Raw genomic sequence first — 22,851 nt, forward strand, 5'->3', positions numbered from 1 at the left:
CTGTGATGTGATAGTGATCGATGCTAAAATAACAGTCACTAATAGTGGAATATGTTAAAAATAGTGTGTATAACGACCGTACTTTTTATCGACGGATCGAGCCGCGCGCTAAGTAAATCCTCGTCACCAACAAACAGTTAAGTTCTGACGGGTTTGGTGGTACAACGATGACTTGGGTATGCCCTGTAATTAAGCCTTACAGACATGGTATAGCCTCAGATGTATACTGGAATAGGTGATATACCTTTCATATCTCATAAAAATAACCAATCTCTTTCTCCAACCATATATACGACGTAACTTTCCTGCTCACAAAAACAAGAAAAATACTTGGGGGTATCCAACACCACATGCATCCCACTCACCCACATCCCAAGGTCCCTATTCACAGGTCCTAAATAATATAAACTGGCATACGACTCCCATACGTCGCACTCCTCGGAACCATAACATCATCCTTATGAAAATCATGCAACTGCAACCAACAAAGCATACGGAAAACCAACAAACACCACGTAGTATCGCGGAGACGCGGTCTGTCTCGTAATCCCAAAGAACAAGTCGGGACTTGCATTTTCTCGACGACGTTTACCTCAATCTTTGTAATCGCGAACCGTTGATTGAACTCCCGGTGTGCGATGGATAGGTCGGGATTGTAAATATGCGTTGCGGCCCATCGGCTGCGCTCGAAGAGAAATGAGATTAAAGACACCTCGTTAGCGCCTTCGTTGGCGCGGCCGAGTGGGAATAAATCGAGGAGGCGTGACGGACGTTGGCTGAGATCTGCGACGACGCAGGCGATGTGGCGGTTGACGGTTTCAAGGACGATGGTTTCCGAGGGATGGTCCTCGTCCTCTGATGATTCTATTAAAAGTGTATCCAAGGTTGACATGACCTCGCGGAGGTTATCGAGGAGAATAGGGGAGAAATCTTTGATTAGGGGATTCTCTAGGTACGAACTCAAGCGGTCGAGTGCAGACCTAATGGAAATTAATGGACCGGGGATATCTCCAGCTGCAGCGTAGTTTTTGTAGAGTTCGGTTTGGTACTCCTTGAAGACTAGAAGGAGACGTCTTGTGTTGAACCATCGACGGTCCCAGCGGAATATCGTTGGATTGGGTAGCATGCGGTAGCAATATCCTTCAACTGATAATGATCGACCCAGCATACCAAGAACATCGAATATGACTAGGGAATGTTAATATGCATGTTGGTCTAGACGAGAGTGAGTCTTCTCGATAGGATAGGGCTACTCACCAGGAAATAAATGAGAAGTCCTCGCATCCTCATTAAGAAAATACTCAGCAACCGTTATAGGGCACCCGATATCCATCAACGTCTCAGCAATCTCCTGCCGACTGCCCAATTTCAACATTGGGAGAATCGGCTCCGTGGGTCTTTTCGTCATGTTCTTTTCATCAAGATATTCATACTTATCCAGAAAATAAAATGTCGGACTAAAACCAAAGCAAAACCTCTTAATCGAGTTATTAGGAATAAGTCGATTGTCGAGAAATACGGTCTTGTCGTGTCTAACAAGTGTAAACACGATACCTTGCTCGGCATTGAAAGATCCTAGTAATATACACCCGTTACCCTCCGCTCGGTACCTGTCCGCTTTTGAATCCCACATGGTCCAGTAGATGCCGAGCATAGCTGCTATCTCTACTATATGGCAAATAGTCGTACCCGCGAATGGCTTTTTGAAGTTGGGTACGAAATCCCATGACAACGTCTGCGCTTGGACTGCGACGGCGATTGTGCGGGCGGAGAAAGGTCGCGGTTTTTTCGCATCCACATTAAAATGCATCAGTTCGTGCCATCTTGCACTATCACGCTCCATGCTTTGCAAAGTTCGGAGTAATAGCACCCAAGTAGCCTCGACATTAACACCACGTCGGATGGCCGTAGTCCTCGGAAGAGAGCCCGCGTCGATAGGTAATGGTGTCCGGGTTTCCTGATAGCTTTGGTCGCTTCCATCTATATACCAAATCTCCCGACCTGGAACAGGCCCACGTCTATTGAAAGCCGGGGCGACGAAGAGAATGGGCGATTGGAATATGATCTCGAATCGTAATTCCAACCAACGCCATCGACGACGGGTAGCCCCGGCCCAGGGTCCCATTACCCAACTGTTGCAATTTCTTGCACCAAGCGCATTAAGAGATACGTTGGTGTAATACTGGTATAACAACTGAATGGATGACACGATTAATGCGACAAAACTGATCGCCGTCGATATTACACCCGCAAGTGTAGCGCTATCCATCCCCGTGTTGCCTATCGTTTTGTCGCCATCTGTTGAATTATCCATCTCGGTCCTGCGTAAATGGCGACATTTAAGCGTATTCATAAGTGAGGCCCTAACAAACGAAGTAAATAATTAATACCCAATACTATGATTGGCAGCGAAACGAAAGCAAAACGTCTAGATAATATCCAATTGGCGCGATAAAATTTGGGTTAAAAAGATGAAGCTGTAGATAGATGTGGATTTAAGAAGTATATTTTGAGATTAGTCTTGAAGATTTCAGGGCTGAAATTGCTTGGTTAGGGGGAATACAGGGGGTTTCTTTGTCGCATCCCGTCGCATTCATTACCCTAGGTAGTGCTAGTGGAGCGTCAGCCGCATCGCAGTTATCGTTGCCTATTATTTTGTGAGCAATATCTGACCAAACCTTTAACAATTCTCATTATTCACAGATTATTTCCGATATGTCATATTAGAGATCTCACCAAGAAGCGCAAATTCGGGTTGAAGGAGAAACGATCTATACACTAATACAACGGTGGGGGGGAAATCGAATATCGATTTAAACCGCACCATGATTATCTTCGTTGATATCCTTTCTCGTTGAGATTCGACCATTTCGAACTGGCCGACTCAAATCCCGCCATCATCACGTTGTAGTTTTATAGGCGTACATGGTAATTGTTGCGGGATCCAGATTCTATGTATGAGTTATTGTCATCAGAGTGGTGTAGCTGTTAATGTACAAGATTGTATCTTTTAGTTCGCATCCGGTTGGCTCAAGATGTACTCAACAGCCTGGTTAACTGTTGATATAGTAAGGTTAGCATTTTGTTCAAACCAATGCTTTTCTGAGATTTGGAAGAGTATCGTGAATTCGTAAAGGGTCTCATACCACTGTGGATAGCGTCTGCGTCCTTGTCGGGGATCTCAATGCTAAATTCCTATTTATGGAGTCAGTAATCACATTCTACCTCAATATCGACAAAATTTGGTAGTCCTCCACGGCCTGGAGCCTCGTGACATGTTGTTGCATACCTCTTCTATCGCCATAACAACTTCCACTGTATCTAAGCTGTCCAAACCAAGGTCGTTCGAGAAGTGAGAAGTAGGCTTGATCTAAGAAGGGTCAATATTCCAACGGATATATCTAGCGCATCGGTATCGAATCTTACGTTAGTCGGGTCGTTGACCTATATAAAAATTAGCGAATTATTCTCTATGGCCGATCTTGTCCAGATTATGCGCCCAATATCCTCACACTATCCCTAACCTAACTACCTAGGTAGCTCCGGTCTTGCAATTTGCCAACAAGTAGCCAGAATTATCTCATTTGCCCAACTCTTATACTCACAAGCCAAACATAAAAATACCACCCAAACTAACTCACCTTGTCGAAACCTTGTAGGATGCCAATAATACGGCCCTCTACTTCCTCCTTCTTTAATCCACCACCGGCGGAGTACATTCGTACGGTCTGGAAAGCGGCGATTTTCGGTGCGGGTGCGAATACAGCTCTAGCGGGCACAGCGGCTCTTCGGATAGCAGGTCGAGCAGCGGTGGTAGCGGCGCGAGACGCCGAGACGGCGGTACGAATTAAGGCTGCGCGATACATTGTGACGATCGAGTTAACGACTCAATTGGCGAAACTCGGTGACGTAGAAAAGGGGGCGTAGTGACCGTCGAAACGGGTGGTGTATATTTATTTGGTTGGAGGTGGAGTGGGATAGAGAGAGCTGGTATGGTAATTGAAGATTAAATCGAAGTTAATGATAAATTTCTCGTCATTTCACATTTCCCACTCCGAAAGCTTGGACCCGCGGAGCTAGCGGCGATTTGAATTGAAAGCTGCACGTGATTTGCTTTTATGTTTTTTATGTAAGTGTACGTAAGTACCTATGTACAGAACGGTACGTATCGCCCCGGAGGTTTTGTCCGCCAAGTGTCCAGCAACTGCCGTTATGATTACCACCAAATGACTCGCAACTGGCTAAACTGTCAATTACATTCTATGACCTAATCTCGTGGCTCCGCCTTTCCTGTGGCTTCTTCGGACTCGGGGCTTGAGCTACGACCAATCATAAAACATCTTTTGTAATATCAAGCTCCACCTAAAATCCCGAAACTCCAGCATGACCTCAAAGCTGTTCAAGAAACATTAATTTCGCCATTGCCAATTCCACCCTACATAAACCTCCCCGCTCTCCTTCTCACAGCCCCCGATTTGCTTGCTCGCCGTATAGCGATATGCAAGGGCTTACCACCACATCGACGGCCGCCATGCTGTCCCGCCAGCTTGTGCGACGGCCACAATCCTACCCCGTCGCGGCCTTCGCCGTGGCAAGAATAGTCGCGCAACGCACATATGCCACACCCGCTGGACCGCCAGCTAAGGGATTCCGATTGCCTAAGGCGAAGCGATGGGATGAGGAAGAAGAAGGAACTTTTGATCGCGCTGGGAAATATTTCCTCATGACGGAAATGTTTAGGGGAATGTATGTCGCGCTGGAGCAGTACTTCCGACCACCGTAAGTTCCCGTCTACCTATCAATTGATGAGGGAGTGATCCAATGTTAATGTGCGATGCTTTTAGTTACACAATTTACTATCCTTTCGAAAAGGTTCGTGGTTTCCGACGACCCCATCCTATTTTAATCGAGCCTGCGGGATATACACTATCTTGTGACATTGAGATTATTACTCGAAGGGAAAGTATTGAACGAGAACATGACGACTGACTGCGCAATAGGGTCCTATCTCTCCCCGATTCCGTGGCGAACACGCATTACGACGATACCCATCAGGCGAAGAACGATGTATTGCCTGCAAGTTGTGTGAAGCTGTACGTTCCATCCTCTACGGAACCAATATTTCGCACAATGTCTCATAATATCCTCTGTAACATCGATCTAACATATCTACAGATCTGCCCAGCACAAGCCATCACCATCGAAGCCGAAGAACGAGCCGACGGATCCAGACGAACAACCCGATACGATATCGACATGACCAAATGCATTTACTGCGGTTTCTGCCAAGAATCATGTCCCGTAGATGCGATCGTTGAATCACCCAATGCCGAATACGCCACCGAGACGAGAGAAGAATTATTATATAACAAGGAGAAGCTCCTAGCAAATGGAGACAAGTGGGAACCTGAATTGGCAGCTATTATTAAAGCAGACTCGCCTTACAGATAATGGAATTAAGCAAAAATAGAACTACGACTACATCATGGGGGCGTTGTAACCAATGTACGCTGTAAATATTGACTAGAGGGCAATGAATATTTTTCCATTTGTGGCGTCCAAGTATATGCTCCTGTTGCAGGTGACATTGGCTTTCTGTTGTTGGGGAGATGATTTAATTCAATAGTCATGGCATTGGTATTCCTAGGAATCCCTGTGACTACCCAGGTGGCTTGTGCCAAACTTTGATTATTTGGTTGCCTAGGAATTTACCACGAGGTAGGTTTATAATGTCGAATAATGTTCATACCAGCACCAACAAAGAATCCGAGCGCGTTGGGAGTAAAAACCGTATCCCGGTGGCTCAGTTGTCTGAACTCCCGAGTCGACAAGTCAGGCAGCTACCACCGGTGGCGGTTTTTCGCGGGCCAGGTTCGATTCCAGCTATGAGTACGATTCATTTCCAGCATCGAACCTGCACCGTCTTTTTGCCATTTTGCTCGTCACTTTAATTGAATGAATTATTATTGATTTTTTTTTTCTTTAGCCGCCCAACTTCAAGTAAGTCGTTCGCAAGTAGATAAAATTCCGCGCAACTATTCGCATATCCACCAATACCATATCTAAGGGTCAGCTATTGGTATTATGAACCAAGGTAATATTGACGCATACCTCGAGGCAATTCGTCCATGTTAGGATTATCCCACATCATAAATACTTTCTCGTCGTCATAGAACCCCCATTAAAACACAATTACTCGTGCATTTCCCAAGATATCTTCCGTAGACACCCTCACTTCGGCGCATCCGTAAGCGGAACATACCTAACCCCATACAACCTCTCCTTCCTAATCTCCCCCTTCTCATCCTTATCCACCGTCCAAATATACTGCTCCCACCCCCCTCCATCCCCCACAGGTATAAACATGCGTCCAGGACTCCTCAACTGCCGTATTAACTCCTCATGCAATTCCACCGCCGCAGCACCAACATGTATAGCATCCCACCCTCCCTCCTCATCCTTCCGTACCTCCCCCTCCGCATCGCCATTCGCCGGCCCTCCAACACCCGGTTGCGAAATCGTAGGTTTCGGCTCGGACCACCCTTTTCTCCCATCACCCACACGAAACCTCACGCGTCCCGTATCTAATGAATGCCTCCCCTCCTTCGATTTCCTCATATTCTTCTCCCCAAGCTCTTTCAACGCAGGAATATGTTCCAGTCCCACAACAACCCCATTCTCCCCAACTAATTCCGCGAGTACATGCGTAAGATACCCACTCCCACTCCCAATATCCAGTACCCTTCTCGGCCTCCCCTTCTCCCCTACCAAATCCCCGACTCCCTCCGCCTTTTCCCCTGCAGAGGTTTTCGGGAGCAGGAATGGTAAAAGGGTTTCCACGGCGTTGGCATGCATATGCGGAGCAGATATCGTAGCGTCGTGGCCTATGGGTTGCGGACTGTCGTCGTAGGGCGCGGAGGGAGCGTAGTGGCCCCGGTCTACGGCTAGGAAGGCGGATTTTACGAGCGGTTGCGTTATTAATTTGTTCCGCCAGAGGTTTTCGATAAGTGTGGCGTTGGAGGTGCCGGAGCTGCGCCAGGCCATTGTTGTTTTACGGAATCGTGATCGTGCGCGGGTTGCGAAGCGGCGGGGGAAGGTAATTCGAAGGGTTGGTTGGAGGGAGATTGGGAGTGTTGAGAGGTTAATTGGTGGTTTGGAAGACACCTTGAATTACGGGTTGGTTGTCTTGCTCGGGAGTTGAGGTAGGCTAAGGTTAACGTAGTTCAGGTCGCAATCAAGGGGAAGGTATTCCGAAGCTATATAGTCACGCGAGTGATATGATAAGTAGTAAGAGTTCTTTGAAGTAAATTCAGACAAAGAAATTCGTATATAGACACGTAGTTAAAAATGTACTCATGAATTCAAATCTTGAGTTTAATTAATATTGTATTAGTTTCAACTGTTGTAATTATTGGAAAGTTCGCGAAGTTTGCTCCTGATCATGACGTGACTTTTCGTTCAACTTGACATGTACGCAATGCGGGGCAGTTTTGTATTCCCAACCCTTCCAGTTACAACATTCGTTATCGATAATCTATACCTAGCAGATAGATTCCATATCGACCAGTGAGTTATTGACCCAGATAATTCCTATAATAAGTAAAGTACATGTAACTCATTTCTATAAGTAAGTTATACTATTTTCAAGGTTAGTTGTAGTTGTAAATCGAAGTGGGTAATAGGTGGACAGGTGGAGCATCGAATATCTGGGGAAACCCTTGGGGATGTGCTTCAAGGGAGATGGATAGACTAGTAAGCAAATCGCATGCCAAAGTTCTATTGGAAATAATGGAGCAATTAGTACATTATTAGACCCTCGATTCCCTTCCCAAAGCACCGGGATGAGATAATAGTATATTGTAGCAAAATCGCTCGAAATGCCTCACGCAAGCCTACTCATCCAACGGATTTCTTAAGTTACACTATCACAAATGGTGACAATCCCGTAACGCCCCTTACGCCATTAATCCCCAACAAGCTCCGGTCCCGTAGGTACCAATTCACATCGTGGTACAAGTTTGTCTATGATTTTCATATTGACCCGATAATACAACATCGACTTCCAACGAGGAATTTTTTGGATTCGATATAACCAATACTAAACCACCGTCTCGGCTCGCTCACCTTCTGCAATAATCGGTACACCCAAGCCCCTATCTGGGCTCTGAAGAACTAATTGTTCATGCTTCCTCGCCTTGATGTAGTCACTAACTGCCCGGATCAAGATGAACCAGCCCACGATCATAAGCAGATACGCAGCCCATTCACTACTCGCAATATCGCTGAAACTTGAACCATCTCCATTACTCGTGCCGACAGAGTTAGGGTCGAAATCATGGCTATTCGGGTCTGGAGGCTGTGCATATCCATCTGAGGGTGCGCCATCCATACCTCCCCCGCTGGATGATCCTTTCATGTAGAAACCGTATTGGATAAGCGTAATACCGAGTCCAGCGCGAGAACCATTCTTTGCGGCGTGTGTTGAGTGTAATAGATATGTAAGCAGGAAACCGACGAGCGTAAATGACATACTGATCATGCCATTCCAAATGAAACTAAATACGGAACCAACTGGCATGCCGTCAATGTAGACATCATCGGGGCCACCTAAACCGGGTGCTAGAATCGTTGTTTCCCAGTAAGGCGGTGCGGCATCGGCTGCGGCTTGTTCGTATGTCTAATCCATCATCAGTAAATCGAGACCATCATACTAATAGTATACGGCTAGGAAGAACATACCGGAGGTGCTTCTTCCACTATCTTCTCTCCCCTTTCCGGTCGTGCCATCATATTGGAAAACACGCCATCAGATTGTATTCCACCACCATACACTCTAGAACCAGGTTGCGGAGGGATAGCAGTACTAGAAGACCATTGCGACGGTTGTCCTCCCGGAACAGACGGCCTTATATCGCCGCCATCCGAATTTTGACTGCTAGTATTATTTGATATCGGAAATGAATTCCCTCGTACTAATCGCTGTCTATCATCGGGTTCGTCATCACTATCGTCATCTTCGGCATCGAACGCATCCGCTAGCGTAGGATCGACATTTTGCCTCCTCCGTTCCAACGAGGAGGTACGGGAATGAAATGACGGCGGGGGAGAGTTGGGTATTGATCGTGGTTGTCGCAATGAAGAGGGTGCAATCGGAGTATCAGGTTCGTCGTCTTGGGTGTTAACCCTTTCGTACCGTCCGGACATCGTTGTCGTTGTCGAAGTAGAAGAATGAAGAATGAAACAGGAGTCAGGGGTGTACGTAAGTGGCAGTGTTATTTTCGGCAGGCCGGCAAAAGGAAAATGGTTTATCGTCGCAGGAATTATTTGTCGATGAATAATAATAAAAAGAAGTAGTAAAAAGAAATAGGACAGTTATAGATTCTAGTCTTCTTTAAGGAGAGTGGTGGGTTTATTGGAAGACTAGGAAAAAGGGATGGCGTGACGAGAGAGATGATGATGGATAAGAAAAGATGGTTGAATGATTGATGGGATTGGAACGAGATCTGTGTTAAACGATGGTAAAGGGAGACAAATGCGACACACGGGGGCAGAAGCGGCGGCGCGCGGGACTAGCTTAGTGTATTCAAGCACTGTTAGGTAAGGTGATGATGCGACCGTTGTAATTCACCCGTAGCGCATCATAGGTGTATTATAGTGCATTATAGCGTATGTAGACACCCGTATTACAGGGACATTGTTAGGACGTTTTTAAAACTTACAGGAGAAAGTCTTAGGGGAAGATCGAACAGAACAGAAGCAAGAAGGACCAGCTGACCAATAGCACCTGACAGCCTTAAGGGACAATGTCACCATCAGCTCAACGCACGAGCCATTTTAAATTCACCAAACTCCATACAGTCAACCTTATTCGGCAATTACAGGGATTCATATTATTGGAGGCCTGAGATCGGAAGTATCCTATCACCGATATTTATGCATGCATTTGAAAAAGACCGATCTTATGTTTATCGATAACAGATTATCGATTGTGCAGATAGTAAAGCCTAGTCATTGATTGGTTCCGTCATCGATGGTCATTAATTTTCATGAATTCGATATACATCTTTAACTCGATGCGCCGACGAACACCAACGATATAGCATATCCAATTGAATGCGCAAGAGTTTTTGTCTAGAAACTAGAGATATAATTAGATACTCTATTCCCTTCACCGAGCAGTCATGTCTCGTCAAACAGTTGTATGTAAATACCCCTCCTACACGAATGTTGATAATGACTTACACAATTTAGAGCGCCCGAAACCACATTCTACGGGCGCTCTCCCAGTGGCCCAAGGATACCCTACGGCCTCAGATCCAATTCCACGATGTTCTACGGAAAAGATTCGAACAATCCTCCAATTCACCTGAACAAGAACAGCTACAACAAGCCAATGCGTTGTATTCACTCTTAGACAACCGATATAAGAGAAAGGTAGAATACACCTGAGATGACCAGAGTCATGTAGGAGACTATGGCTAAATTGGACTACAGTACCCGATAACAGGGACCCTTTTACATCCCAAGAGCAATCCGACATATTTCTCCAATCTTGTACAAGAACTCGAAGAAGCTCCGAATCGATCCTCTATGGAAAGACTTTGGTTGAGGTTAAAGGGGGTTATACGATTACAATAGAAACATAATAAGGGATTTATACCAGTATATATTAATGGCGTGTAAGATATGGAAGAACCAGAAGACCAATTGTATACCTGGAGTTACGGGCATCTCACGATCTGCATTGGGGAATGGAATAGTGTGTTCATGGGATCTTTTTGTCTCTCGCATTTGTGTATATTCGAATCTACTCTCCACAAATGATTATCAAGCATCATGATTCGACCGTAAATTTAGTTTACCAAGTTCGCCTTAAAGGATTTCCATAGCGGCCGAAGAGCGGTCTTCCAACTTGGTGATGGACGGGAGCCTAGACGAGAGCTTTAGGAGGCAACATCGACTATTCCTCCGACCCTGACTTTGGCGTGACTCCTTTTCCCGCGCGGTTCTGACGATTTTGTTTCTTCAAGTTTTGAAAGGACGCGGGGCAATCGCAGCATTCGTAACACCCGTCCAGTCAAGCCCAGATACAATACGCCTCCATCTTTTAGAATATCTAGGGACACTACCAGGTCCTGTATCCGTGAGGTTCCGGGTATCAGTCTAACGAAGGAACTTTTCCGTCCATCCGTCCCTGTCTATAAGTACTTATTTTCCGGATCCAGCGTCTTCATCAACTCCATACTCTTCTCATACATAGAAAAGACGATACCACCACTCATAACCAACCGCGCCAATCTCGGTAAGGCACCACTCCAAAATGTCAAAACCCCTTCATGCTTAAATATTAAAGCCGCGCATCGAAAACTGTTGCCGTAGACTTGTTTCGCCTCGATACTCTGCATCCTCGTCTTAATTGTGTCAAGCGGTTGCGTCACAGCTACCGTAATAGCACCCGCCACACTCCCTATACCAAACGTCGCTACCGTCCCGAGTTTCTCCCCAGGCGCTGTGTATGACTCCGCGAGTTGCTTCAGGCTTGTATATGACCCGAAGCGCACGGCACTGTTTGCTGACTGTCTTGCGGCTGTAGGCACTAGACCTTGGAAGAACCCTCGAAGTCCTCGTTCCCGCGCAATAATCGGGACGGCATGTAAAAAACCTCGCATGCGCGGATTAGGGGACTTGCGGTCGTCGATTAAGGTCGTCTTTATGGACTCGGTAGGAGTGACAGCGAGTAGCGATTCAGTAACCCCAGCGCCGAAGCCGGCGATCACGTTTCGAGGTCCGGATACCTTCCCGTTCTCATCGGCGAGCAGGCGCTTGTATTGCTCGAAAGATACGAACCGAATCGCAGCCTTAGCCGAATTGCCTATAATTAGGGTCGTGCACCCGGCATACCATTGTTTGCCGAAGGGTGGCCATGGTAGTTTTTGACCGTCGCCGAGCTTGCGGTTGAGTTGTGTGCGTGTCTTGGCGAATTCGGCGGGGTAGGTTATGGCGATTTCGACGGCACCGGCTGTGGCGCCTGCTATTATAGACCGCAGCGCGCTGGGTTTGTCGGTCGACATTTTTTGGTCGGTCGCAGTGTTGTTGAAGAGTGATGCTTGCGCCGGTGTCGCTGCAACTTTTTTGAGCTTTCAGGTCGAATCGATTGATGAATTGATATGGATGTCGTGATAAAATTGCTTTATCCCACGTTAAGTCATACGTCATATACCGCCTATAGGCATGCGACCTCTTCACCTTCACCTTCACCTTCACCTTCCACCCTCAACTACTTCTACCTACTTATGATTATGTTTCTTAAGTCAATATAAATATTGATAGAAGCTACTTATGCCCTATCGGACTCTAAATCAGGGAAGCATCGTTCTTGAAATTGTTCGAATATTCTCCAGTCACGCGATCGACTTCCCCGTTTGTTCAACACCCACCATGATATCAACATTCGCTATAACTACTAGCCATGAGCCACGAACCATCCACCAAAGAGGGCAAAAAGCCCATCGAGGAGAAAAAAGCACCCGATACTGATAACCACGCAGCCCTCCATCAACGCCAAACAGCTATCGCCGCACTCGCGAGTTTACCTCTAAAGACAGTACTCTCCGTCTTCCGTCATCAATGGCATAAAGACAAAGCTCGCATCACATTCGCGCACGCCGAACAATACATCCGCGAACATGATCTCCCGCCTACGAAATCCGAATGGCCAAACTTAGCCAAATACAGACCGCGGCATTGGATGGTCCATACTTTTCAGCTTCGCTTAGTGAAGAACGATCTCATATGGCATCGCGAGAAGTATATCAAGCTATACCTAGACGCCGTCATAGCATCCGCCCGTCTACCGAAGAAAGATCCTGTTACCAAGTCCCAGGTGCATAGCATTCGGAAGACACTGTGCGTCTTCATCTTCCCCGGTATAACAGATCGATCTTCATGGGAGACATACTGATATAGCTAGTAGTACGAGCGAGTTACGCATCAGCCTACCTAAAGACCTCGCCAAGATATACTACGGCAAAGTACCTGCTCTTATGGACGCTGCGATTGATCCGGGGGAGTTCAAGGATATTGTTGATCATTTTGGGGCAGAGCGGCATCCTATGTTTCTTACGGTTCCGATGTCCTTGCATTTGTGGAGTATTCATCAGGATTACCCCGATCTCTTACCGAAGACTCCGGCGCTGTGGGATTGGACTATGCCGGCGGATGTTATTGAGGCGAATCATTGGAAGCATAAGGAAGACCTGTTTTGAGAGGTGGGACGGGCGGTACGACAGAAGGGGAGTGAAGGAGACATGCCTTTTCCCAGTATTGTTAGAGATCATGAGTTTAATCAAGTTAGGAATACCTTAGAGAATAGGTTAGTTGATACATCCGATACTCCTCAATATCGTGCTCCTTGGGCCTTAGAAGTTTCACGTCTTTAGTGGACATACAACTTTAGATATTAAATTCTTATGCCATCATGAAGTATTTCACTTTAACATTGGTGGGCTTAACAAGCATCATATATTTTCATAAATATTATGTGATGATACTGACCTTTAAGTTGATAGTGTAAGTAAGCGGGAGCACGCTTGAGACAGAGAGACGAGGTATATCCTCCACCAAGACTTAGGTAACCACTCAGATACCTATCTAGCCCCAAGGTATTTCGAGGAGTGCCCTTGTTATATATATCTCTCTCTACCTAAGATATGTAGTAGGAATCCCCGTCCCGTGTTGCGATTGGAAGTGACAACTTGTCGGTAGCCAGCACGCACGAATGGAAGTCCTCATAACCTGCCGCTCTACCGCATAGTCTATTAGATAGTCGCGTTTGAAGGGGCTTCTTTACACTCTGCCAGATCTGATTCGAATTGATAGCTACGCCGATGGTCTTGGGAATATCAGGGTAGATCTCCTGAATGAGCTCTCCAATGCTGCTCACTAGTCTGTTACACTTTGATTACGCATAACCACGAGAGTCTGGTGCATCCATGCTGTTCACATGAGTATCTACTCGGACGTCCGGTTAATATAGACATTCACTTTCAAAGCAATAGGTGTGGACGTAAAGAAAAGGGGTCATGTCAAATCTTCAAGCATCTGTAACAGTGTTAATAGGAGGTAGTCATGCTACGCAAATCGAATTCGCCTATCTCACATCCAGGTACTCTTACACCCTCTTCATATTTATCCGGATAAATCTCATGCTACCGGACGCCTTTGGATGAAACTGACATTCCTCTAATCATTCGCATTGAGGCCTCCGAGATAGCGCATCTGCGAGGAACGTCACCAATGTATTCCGAGTAATGCATGCACTTCATTATCTCCCATGATGGTCTCTATGTTTCTTGTCCCAGCCGAACTCCATTCGCCATATCCCCGAATGACCGATATCTGATGCAAATCAATCCTCATGTTGGACACCTATCTTTCCCCTTCCGTTCCTCAATGCGATTTAACAACCCTGATATGCGCCACCTCTTGTCTGAACTTGAGGCGGAGAGCGATCGTGGTGTCGTTGAACCGGAACTCGGAAATAGCGAGGATAAGGATCGCGAAGTTCTAGACGATGTCCCTATGACATCCGTCGGCCTTCCTAATCACATTATTAGCACTCAACCAAGTCCAGGTCTCACCTAGGTAAATAGATCTCAATGAAAAAGGTGAACTCACGGATATTCCCCCTCCCACCAATCCCATACCCCCTAAGCTGCGTATCCCTCTCGCCAACCTCCTCATCTCCCTCACCACCATCACCATCACCATCCACACTCCCACTTCCCCTACCACTACTCCCACCTACATCATCCTCACTTCTCCGTCTTCCCCTCCTCCTAGGCGCCTTCCCACCAACACCCTCATCAAACCCCACACCGTGACTCGCGCGTCTGAGATCCGCAACCGAGATACTACGCACCGGCGCCAGCCGTCCCTGCACTCTAACCCGATGCTCAAGCTGGCGTTTTTCAGGCGGGAGGAGACGACTAGTATCCGGATCTAGATCTAGCAGCGGGACAGTACCATCATTACCGTCTCTACGCTCGCGGTTCGGCAGGTACCCCGAGAGCTCAGCGAGGAGAGGTGGGAGAGGGGGTGGTGGGGTGTAGGGGCGGGAACGCATCGTCCTCTGCTTGGGTTAGGTTAGGTCAGGTGCCTATCTAATCTGCTTAGCCCCCTAGGTATCTATGTGCCTTAATTGGGTTGGATAAGCAGGAAGATCGCAAGCTTGGCTGGGCTGGGCTGGCTTGGAATGGGGCGGTGTGAGGTTGGAATTGCGGCTGCAGCTCGTATGCAGGTGAGCGACCACGTATGTAAGTGATCTTCCGCGGTGCCTTTGCCCGCTACCGCGTCGATGCGGGTGGTTGGGTTCGGGTTCGGGTCGGGGTTGAACTAATTAATTGGTCACCCGTGTTGATTTGGTAGGTAGACAGACGAATTCTAGAAAGCGAAGCGAGAATGTGATCGGAAATTATCCTACATTAGGTAGATAATGCGAGTCGAGTGATGGCGAAATTACGATAACTTCAAACTGTGATTGTCGGCGCCATAGGTCGGAATTGGAATGATGGGGAATGGATAATGCCTACGAACACGACACGACACGACACGGGACGAGATGGCGGAAAATGAAAATGAAAATGGAAATATCAACAAGGAGTTAGTCAAGTAAGACCGCATCGTATCGTGTTGATCATCTTCTGTTTTCGCTTCGTTTTGCTTTTTTATCGAATGCATAATTGAAAATTGAAATTACTAAGAGGAGCGATAAACCCCCTGATAACGTCAGACTGTTCCTATTAAGGGAGAAAAATACGATAATCTTTAGATTTGTTGATGTGATGAATTGATTGAAATAAGTCAATGGAGTCTATTGTATACAATTGATGTTGAATCCTGAGTTGACTCTTTCTTGACCAATACCGGCGATTAATACACGTGATGAATTACCATATGTACGTACGTGTGAATGAATTCCTTCATTGAGGCTCCATCAGATCGAAAGGATTATTTGAACCATACAATACCGAACCGTGGATGGTATCGTGTGTCGTTTATGCAGGCATACGGCATTCGTGGATCACCTCGTGGGTGCTGAAATAAGATACCTAGAGATTGATTGACCTACCTATTTTGTTAATTTCGCATTTTCGCTCGCGTCAGAAGATCTCATTTTCGTCTTATTTTCGTCTGAATTTTACGGCACAGTTGTTGTGTTTTGTTACACTGTTTCGCTTCTTCGTCCCACTCTCTCGGGGCTCGTCACATCACTACCCGTAACGGGGTCACCTTTTTCATTACCTACCCAGGTAGATTACCTAGGTATTTTATTCTGGTAATTATTGGTTCTGGTTCTGGTTCTGGTTCGTAGGGCTTAAATAGTTTCAACTAAAAGGCCCCCTCGTCTTCCTATGTGGGTAAGGTGATCAGTCGGGCACTCCCGCCCGTCAATAGTTTTGATTCTCTTTATGTCTAAAGTAACTTCTACCTATATTTCGTCAGTTATATGGTTATTAGCTTGAGGGGTAAATTGGAGAATAGAAGAGACAGTACGGTAACGAATAGTTGTTACGATATGTGCTATTTAGTAGTTGGAATAGACCAAAGAGTTGTTATAGATCATCGCTGTGCCAATAGAAAAAATACAGGGCTTGTTAGTTGCGTTGCGACAGGGTAGATAGCTTGGTAACTGATCTTGAAACACCAACATCTTACCAATTGGTAAGGTATCTGAGTAGCCAACAACATATGCTCTCGTCGCCGTAGGGGTAAATCCTACTCATGGCGATTATGATATGCTTCAACCTTGTTGAAGGAATTGAATCGCGCATGGAAAGGAAGCCAGGCGAACTTTGTATCTTCATTTTCCCTTCTCCTTTCGCGATCTAGCGCATGCATTATGCTGTGTAGCCTCACAGGCGGGCTCGCGTCCAAGTTGAGGAAATCTCTCGATCATCTTGTACTTTTGCGATGGCGTCTTATTCGCCTCCGTTCTCGATTGATCACGATCCTATCTTAGTCGCTTGTTAGTTGGTTACAACAATACCTAATTGGTTCAAGATCTTGCCTTCGAGTTTCACAACAGCCAGCTGACTATATGAAGTATTGCTGTTGGTGCAGAGCTTCACCATTATCGTCTTGACCGATGCAATAAAAAATTGGTATGGTGGTCAGATTCAAAATCCATCGCATACTGCGGTAAGACTTTTCACGCCGTTAGATCAGACGAGACGCAAGAAATTCCATTACCAGCGTCTTGGGATCTGACAGGTGCCTACCCGACGTCCTGGTCGAACAACCAACATTGATGAAATTGATGACAGGGCTATTGAGAACAGACTTCAAATGTCAATGTCAGGACCAAGATTCAATCCATGGCGATAGCATCAAAGCCTTGTTGGTTTAACGTTCAAGGTCTTCGACGTGGGATGATAGTCTAGAACACTGATAATCTACATCGGTCCCCTTGCGAAACTTACCCTTACGTCGCTGGGCAAAATCCTTCATGTTCTCCCTTGCTTCCTCGTCTAGAAGCCTGAAGGTCTGGGTCGCCTACGTAAGTTGAACAGGGTTGGATTTGTGAAGTGTACGTAACTATACGTGAACGGTATTATAGGGGGCGCAGTTCATAACACTACCGTCCCAGCCGACGATACAGCGATACAGCGTGGAGTAGTTATCCTGTTACCCTTGTAATTGGACCCTAGCTCTACAGCACTCCCCCACTGGCCGAAATGCAGGAATAACACACATAACTTGGCCATGTACTTACTATGATCAAGCTCGTCGCCCTAGCAGCCTAGCAATGCCGTATTTTCATGCTATATTGTGCGACATGGAAGAAAATTTTCATTCTCATTTCCCATAACCAACAAATTAGCTTAAAAAGCGATCTCGTTAGTCTCCGTGTTCCAGCCCAGGATTATTTGATCTAGTGGTTTGAGGCGCGCGAGGACTTCCCAATACGGCTGGGGCTGACTGGACCGGTTTTGTATGGGTCCTCTTCATCTAGGTACGTCCGGCTTCGCAGCCGATAGAACTACTTTAGTATAATGAAAAGCTTGGTTTTGGGCACGGACGGAACTTTGTTACTATAGTCCTACATGCTATACTACACTCCATATATGCCCCCGTTAGGTGACTAGGTAGCATATTTGGAACTTCATCACCTTCCTACACTAGTAGCTTAGTACCTCTCTTAGTGAACGGCAAGGTCCGTTACGCTTCAACGTTCCGAAGCGAAGTCTCTAAGTCTTCCGAGTCTAAGTGTATACGCTTAAGACGGAAGCCTAGAACTGCCGTGAGGACGCAAATTTGCTCCGAGTCGGTTTGCTTCACCTTCCTTTCTAGATTACATGTGAAGCATAGCGTCGAACTTGGGGTAATTCGAATCGAATACTACTATAGGAAACCCCCGCGCGCGCAGAGTGAGTTCCATACTATCGGTAAGTCCATCCCGATGGTATGGCATAGCGTGGTTCCTCTTGCATTATGTTGTGATGGGCACTCGGGGAAGTGTATGAGAAACGCTAGACATGGTAAAATAACACTAGAAATTGTATCACATAGACTATAGAGTGGCTTACATATGTAGCACATGCAGTTGCGTGAGTTCATTTCCACATACCCCTATCCTTTCCCCTGACATGAAGCATGGCATGTGGGCATGTTCTTCGTATGTAGGTAATGAACTTGTAATGTCATGTAATGACCTGTAATAATACACGTCTTGGCTGTGTGGGCACGTTACGTACAGAAAACGTTGTTGGATATGCCGAAGTATAACATTTATGCTGAGCTCACTATTACACATTACACCAGATCGACAGAGTTGTGCATACCCAGCCTCGTTCTGTGCGGGTTGGTTGCTCGGTTATGGGTGGGTATCTTTCTAGTTTCTACACACGAATAAAGAAAACAAAAAAAGAAAAAGCATGCTATGCTGTGCTGTGCTGTACATCGAAGAACTTTTCGTCTGACAGAGGAAAAAAGACCATGCTGACGCGCCAGCTCAACCGTGTAAATGACAAAAAAGAAAAAGCAAAAAAGTGAACGCTTTTAGTACACCATCTCGAAGGGAAATTCCGCCCTTGCCGTACCATATAGATATACAACTCTCGTAGGCGTGCACCCGCACACCTGCTAAAAAACCCATAAGATCTAGATGTTTAGTTCAGTTTCGGTTCTGTTGAGCTCAGCGTTTTTAAGCTGTTGCCTAAAGATTCGAGCTTCTTCATATCTCCGTACTTGCTCGTCCATTCGCTGTTGACGTCTCGGTAGTCCTCAGGACCATATGGGTCGTAGAGCTCAGCGAAGAAACCCTTCTTGCGGTATATGCCAAGACCTAGGTCCCGCTGCAGCAGGTCGAGGTAAGGCACAGCATCGAAAATGAAGTTGGGGTTCTTGGTACCGTCGGTTGGGTACCGCCATTTGCCGAAACGATTATGCAGCACTGTTTCATATCGAAGTTGTTGCATTGCAACCTCGTCACCTACGGCTGTTGAAGGATCCCGCTCTAACTTGCCTGAGAAGTATGCACTGATCCAGAGACCTTGCAGGTGTGCTGTGATCATATTACTGAAGTTGGAAACAATTCCAATGAAGGCCGTGTCGCGAGCACGCAAGAATCGCTCGGACGGCGGTACGATAAAGTGGTGCAGCATGTACGGTGTTAGAGGCTTGTAGGGTGTTACATCGTCATTGCTGACAATTCCCTTCTGCTCCGTCATGGGGATATAATTCTTGTTCCACACGGGTTGATCTTTCAATCGGGGAAATCGCTCAAGAATTTCCTTATCAACCCGTTCCATTATTGCCGCATCGTTCGCAAGGTCGGTGGATGGTGCATCGTCGCGTGGGGTGTGGGGGATACCGAGCTCACCTTCAATTCCTTCAGGAAGGAATTTGATCGGCGGCACGTGTTTCCACCCTGTGTGGGCGAGTAAGACATCGGATTCGAATTCGGTGCCATCGGACAAGTGAACCTTGCCGGGGCTCAAATGGTCGATCTCGCTAACATAGATATTGACATCGTCGCCTTTGACGAGGTCCATGAAGTTGGTATCGTAGTTCATGATACTGAAACTGGCCCCCGTAAACATCGGGTCAGTCCATGGCTTGAGCTTGGCAGTCTTGGGGTGCGAATCATAGGCGTTGAGATTAATCACATCTCCACCTAAGACTTTCCAAAAGGAGTTGACGATACTCCGACCAAAAGCCGTGCCGTGGTAAAAGCCGCGGATTCCCCCATAGCCATCAATATCCCCCCACACGCAAGGACTAAACCAGGTTAAGAAACGCACATCTATTTCTGTGTTAGGATTCATGTTTCGCAGAAACGCTATTGCTGCAAAAAAAGCAACTTACTCGCAAGTTTCTCAATCCACTTCTTAAGTGGCGTAACATAGGATGGCGAAATCCAACACGGGCCATGGCCAGATGCTACCGAATATGGTTAGCACGAACACTGCAATTCGGTGAGATTATGGGGAGGGGAATGCATACAGCGAATAACCCAGTCGACTTTGACGCCTGCAGTCGCGTATGCGTATACTGCATCCCAAGCGAATTTGGTGGCACCAAAGATGGTGACTCTCTTTGCTGTTTCTAACGTATCACTGTTCTGTTTGAACTGTTTGCCATGAAAGATTCTGCCTCCAAAGGTCTCTTGGCCTGCAAAATGTGGTAGGAAAGGCTCTGAGGTTAGACCCGTCGCGAAGATAGCACGACGAGCAAACACTTTAATGGGGGGTTGACCCGGGGGTGCAACCGTCAACATCCAGCCGCCTTCAACGGTATCCTGGTGTTCCGCGACAAGTACCTTCGTGTTTAAGCGAATCATGTTTGTGATGCCAAACCTGGCGGCGTACGCCTTGAGGTAATTATTGATAACCTCTCCCGGCATGTGTTCACCAGTCTTGACGCCAAATGTTGGCGTATCCATAGGGAAGTCGGGATATTCGAACGTTCCCAGTAAGTTATTGCTCTTCAATCCAGGGTATAGACGGTCGTCGGCCCATGTGCCGCCTAAGCTGGACTGCGAGTCGAAGACGGCGAGAGAGCATTCTGGTTGCGTGCAGTGGAACTGCTTCGCCGCAGCTAAACCGTACCAACCTACAAGTCAGAGGGTCAATATGCGTCTCCTTATCCACCAGTAGGTGTATCATCCGCCCCGTCTGCACATAATAGAGGAGAGAGGGGGGGAGTAGAGCAAAAGAAAAGGAGCAAACTTACCAGCGCCAACAACGACGCAATCGTACTTTTCCATTGTGATGCTGTCGCGCTTCTCCGTTGAGCTGGGATCTGCCATAGTGATGATACACTTACACGCGCTACTCGTTCTCACTCGGTGCTTTATCCGACGGCTTGTTTGTCCTACGCGACTAGAAAGTGCGTCTTTCTTGGTATAGTACAGCTTGGTCTAGAAAAGAGCCGGAAAACGGGATAAAGGTCGCAGGATAAACTTGTTGGACATACAAAGCCCATTAAGGATCTAACATAGGTAATAGTCGAGTTCAACTCACCCCCGTGCTCACCCCCCCTCTCCCTGCTGATGCTTCGAAGCGGCACAAGGCCGAGACCCTTTTCCATGCTGAGTAGCAGGAGCACGGCCTTGCTTGACTCTGATCTCCATCCCGACGGCCCGCCCTAATCTTCTCTCGTTTCTTGTCGTACGGTACGAAGCAAGGGGGTCATAGGGCCGGCTCCTTGTAAGCTAACAAGGGGAAGGCTGTCTTATTTTGTCTTGTTATGAAATGCTTCTCGAAAGGGAAACCCTCCACACTCTTGGCACATACCCAGGTACTTGCTAAATGCTGATTTTACCCACCAACGCCAAACCAGTAGAATAGCCGAAGAAGCGAACGCTGATCACTTGCTTTGATTGGTCTAGCTTATGCCCATCCCGCTGTTGCAATACATGGGAACCATTAGGGCCTCCTTTTTGTTTCTTAGATTCCCCACCGCTTCTAACGATTGACAACCTATAATAGCCCTTTTATAACTTACTAAATCTTAACGTTCTCCAGTCTCTCCCGTTGTTACATGCACGAAATCGTGGATATCTCATTTAAGGGCACTTGGTGGCTTGAACTATGATCAACTATCATGGCGTGTTCGGTTCGGCAGAGCCCGGCTTACGACAACAGATGACTGATTGTTGATTAGATGCAAGCTGTGGCCAACATAGGGCCATTGAGGAAAATGCTTATGTTATTGTTGGTTGGTTTAGTTGGTGTAGTGCAGGTGTGGGAGGGGAAAGAGGAGTGATACTATTGCTCACATAATTCCTCGCTTCTACCAACTTGCATATGCAAAACAAATGTGCAGCACACCATCAGAAATTTTCTATCGTAGATTCGAAATTGTTCTACATACGTGCATATACACAATTGGAGGGTAGCATGCATAGGAGCTTCAGATAGAGAGCATAAAAGTCCGAGCTACCTAGGCATTCATGCAGCCAACAAGTAACCAGTAGGTAACAAGTAATACCGAAGAGGTAAAGGAAGTCCGGGGAGCTAATTCCGCGGGGGTTCTTGAGGCTCTCTAGCTTCGGTCTCTCTCAACAGCTAAGACCCCTGAGCATCCCATTCCTTCGTCTTCACACGAATCAAGGAAATTTTTTGTAAATTGTTTTATTTTACTTGTTCGCCCCCAGCATGACAATGCCTCCCACGTGAAATCATCGCCATCCCACGGAGAGCATTGACCTGCCCCCAAAGAATCAGATATGATGTATTGTACATACGTACCTGAATACGTAGTACATGGCGGAGGTCCCGCCAGCATGCAGAGGCTAACTTGCCGGCCCCTGAGGGAATGTAACAGTGATCTTTAGCCGCGCATGCT

General features: G+C 46.7%; 10 protein-coding genes across 10 annotated transcripts; 3 read left to right on the forward strand and 7 right to left on the reverse strand.

Moving 5' to 3' along the window:
- Nucleotides 1–21: 21 nt before the first annotated feature.
- Nucleotides 22–2,681, reverse strand: F4822DRAFT_335886 (uncharacterized protein). The gene is made up of 2 exons (XM_051455738.1): nucleotides 1,258–2,681; nucleotides 22–1,188 (listed from the first exon to the last, which is right to left on the reverse strand). The coding sequence occupies exons 1-2, from the start codon at nucleotides 2,351–2,353 to the stop codon at nucleotides 395–397; spliced, it is 1,890 nt and encodes a 629-aa protein (XP_051310948.1). The 5' UTR covers nucleotides 2,354–2,681; the 3' UTR covers nucleotides 22–394.
- A 329-nt stretch (nucleotides 2,682–3,010) lies between these two features.
- Nucleotides 3,011–3,866, reverse strand: F4822DRAFT_432024 (acyl carrier protein; the record flags this gene model as incomplete). The annotated part of the gene is made up of 5 exons (XM_051461574.1): nucleotides 3,011–3,057; nucleotides 3,147–3,195; nucleotides 3,290–3,370; nucleotides 3,427–3,444; nucleotides 3,642–3,866. 5 exons carry the CDS (start codon nucleotides 3,864–3,866, stop codon nucleotides 3,011–3,013), a joined length of 420 nt encoding a protein of 139 aa, XP_051310949.1.
- Nucleotides 3,867–4,385: 519 nt separating this feature from the next.
- On the forward strand, nucleotides 4,386–5,590 carry F4822DRAFT_336552 (NADH-quinone oxidoreductase). The gene is made up of 4 exons (XM_051455741.1): nucleotides 4,386–4,779; nucleotides 4,845–4,872; nucleotides 5,001–5,093; nucleotides 5,176–5,590. The coding sequence occupies exons 1-4, from the start codon at nucleotides 4,499–4,501 to the stop codon at nucleotides 5,449–5,451; spliced, it is 678 nt and encodes a 225-aa protein (XP_051310950.1). The 5' UTR covers nucleotides 4,386–4,498; the 3' UTR covers nucleotides 5,452–5,590.
- A 501-nt stretch (nucleotides 5,591–6,091) lies between these two features.
- On the reverse strand, nucleotides 6,092–7,475 carry F4822DRAFT_336564 (protein-L-isoaspartate O-methyltransferase). The gene has a single exon (XM_051455742.1). The coding sequence runs from the start codon at nucleotides 7,042–7,044 to the stop codon at nucleotides 6,232–6,234; it is 813 nt and encodes a 270-aa protein (XP_051310951.1). The 5' UTR covers nucleotides 7,045–7,475; the 3' UTR covers nucleotides 6,092–6,231.
- Nucleotides 7,476–7,757: 282 nt separating this feature from the next.
- F4822DRAFT_412272 (uncharacterized protein) lies at nucleotides 7,758–9,768 on the reverse strand. The gene is made up of 2 exons (XM_051458936.1): nucleotides 8,740–9,768; nucleotides 7,758–8,677 (listed from the first exon to the last, which is right to left on the reverse strand). The coding sequence occupies exons 1-2, from the start codon at nucleotides 9,202–9,204 to the stop codon at nucleotides 8,099–8,101; spliced, it is 1,044 nt and encodes a 347-aa protein (XP_051310952.1). The 5' UTR covers nucleotides 9,205–9,768; the 3' UTR covers nucleotides 7,758–8,098.
- A 186-nt stretch (nucleotides 9,769–9,954) lies between these two features.
- On the forward strand, nucleotides 9,955–10,763 carry F4822DRAFT_412275 (uncharacterized protein). The gene is made up of 3 exons (XM_051458937.1): nucleotides 9,955–10,199; nucleotides 10,252–10,434; nucleotides 10,495–10,763. The coding sequence occupies exons 1-3, from the start codon at nucleotides 10,182–10,184 to the stop codon at nucleotides 10,636–10,638; spliced, it is 345 nt and encodes a 114-aa protein (XP_051310953.1). The 5' UTR covers nucleotides 9,955–10,181; the 3' UTR covers nucleotides 10,639–10,763.
- Nucleotides 10,764–12,094, reverse strand: F4822DRAFT_412276 (mitochondrial carrier). Its single transcript, XM_051458938.1, has one exon. It carries the CDS (start codon nucleotides 12,069–12,071, stop codon nucleotides 11,199–11,201), a length of 873 nt encoding a protein of 290 aa, XP_051310954.1. The 5' UTR covers nucleotides 12,072–12,094; the 3' UTR covers nucleotides 10,764–11,198.
- F4822DRAFT_412277 (uncharacterized protein) lies at nucleotides 12,095–13,416 on the forward strand. Its single transcript, XM_051458939.1, has 2 exons — nucleotides 12,095–12,906; nucleotides 12,974–13,416. The coding sequence occupies exons 1-2, from the start codon at nucleotides 12,470–12,472 to the stop codon at nucleotides 13,263–13,265; spliced, it is 729 nt and encodes a 242-aa protein (XP_051310955.1). The 5' UTR covers nucleotides 12,095–12,469; the 3' UTR covers nucleotides 13,266–13,416.
- Nucleotides 13,417–14,414: 998 nt separating this feature from the next.
- On the reverse strand, nucleotides 14,415–15,124 carry F4822DRAFT_432031 (uncharacterized protein; the record flags this gene model as incomplete). The annotated part of the gene is made up of 2 exons (XM_051461575.1): nucleotides 14,415–14,599; nucleotides 14,677–15,124. The coding sequence occupies 2 exons, from the start codon at nucleotides 15,122–15,124 to the stop codon at nucleotides 14,415–14,417; spliced, it is 633 nt and encodes a 210-aa protein (XP_051310956.1).
- A 4,045-nt stretch (nucleotides 15,125–19,169) lies between these two features.
- F4822DRAFT_438108 (FAD/NAD(P)-binding domain-containing protein) lies at nucleotides 19,170–21,310 on the reverse strand (the record flags this gene model as incomplete). Its single annotated transcript, XM_051462478.1, has 4 exons — nucleotides 19,170–20,305; nucleotides 20,368–20,442; nucleotides 20,506–21,114; nucleotides 21,235–21,310. 4 exons carry the CDS (start codon nucleotides 21,308–21,310, stop codon nucleotides 19,170–19,172), a joined length of 1,896 nt encoding a protein of 631 aa, XP_051310957.1.
- Between the last annotated feature and the right edge of the window lie 1,541 nt (nucleotides 21,311–22,851).

This window comes from Hypoxylon trugodes, assembly GCF_022578975.1.
Source record: "Hypoxylon trugodes strain CBS 135444 unplaced genomic scaffold F4822scaffold_8, whole genome shotgun sequence".
NCBI classification, from domain to species: domain Eukaryota; kingdom Fungi; phylum Ascomycota; class Sordariomycetes; order Xylariales; family Hypoxylaceae; genus Hypoxylon; species Hypoxylon trugodes.

Coding starts and splice junctions, on each gene's coding strand:
- F4822DRAFT_412277 (XM_051458939.1), top strand. CDS start 12,470: ATGAGCCACGAACCATCCACCAAAGAGGGCAAAAAGCCCATCGAGGAG. Junction 12,907..12,973: donor CATAGCATTCGGAAGACACT/GTGCGTCTTCAT, acceptor TATAGCTAGTAG/TACGAGCGAGTTACGCATCA.
- F4822DRAFT_335886 (XM_051455738.1), bottom strand. CDS start 2,353: ATGAATACGCTTAAATGTCGCCATTTACGCAGGACCGAGATGGATAAT. Junction 1,189..1,257: donor GACTTCTCATTTATTTCCTG/GTGAGTAGCCCT, acceptor AACATTCCCTAG/TCATATTCGATGTTCTTGGT.
- F4822DRAFT_412272 (XM_051458936.1), bottom strand. CDS start 9,204: ATGTCCGGACGGTACGAAAGGGTTAACACCCAAGACGACGAACCTGAT. Junction 8,678..8,739: donor TAGTGGAAGAAGCACCTCCG/GTATGTTCTTCC, acceptor ATGATGGATTAG/ACATACGAACAAGCCGCAGC.
- F4822DRAFT_412275 (XM_051458937.1), top strand. Junction 10,435..10,494: donor ACAACCGATATAAGAGAAAG/GTAGAATACACC, acceptor ATTGGACTACAG/TACCCGATAACAGGGACCCT.
- F4822DRAFT_336552 (XM_051455741.1), top strand. CDS start 4,499: ATGCAAGGGCTTACCACCACATCGACGGCCGCCATGCTGTCCCGCCAG. Junction 4,780..4,844: donor GAGCAGTACTTCCGACCACC/GTAAGTTCCCGT, acceptor CGATGCTTTTAG/TTACACAATTTACTATCCTT. Junction 5,094..5,175: donor CCTGCAAGTTGTGTGAAGCT/GTACGTTCCATC, acceptor ACATATCTACAG/ATCTGCCCAGCACAAGCCAT.
- F4822DRAFT_336564 (XM_051455742.1), bottom strand. CDS start 7,044: ATGGCCTGGCGCAGCTCCGGCACCTCCAACGCCACACTTATCGAAAAC.
- F4822DRAFT_412276 (XM_051458938.1), bottom strand. CDS start 12,071: ATGTCGACCGACAAACCCAGCGCGCTGCGGTCTATAATAGCAGGCGCC.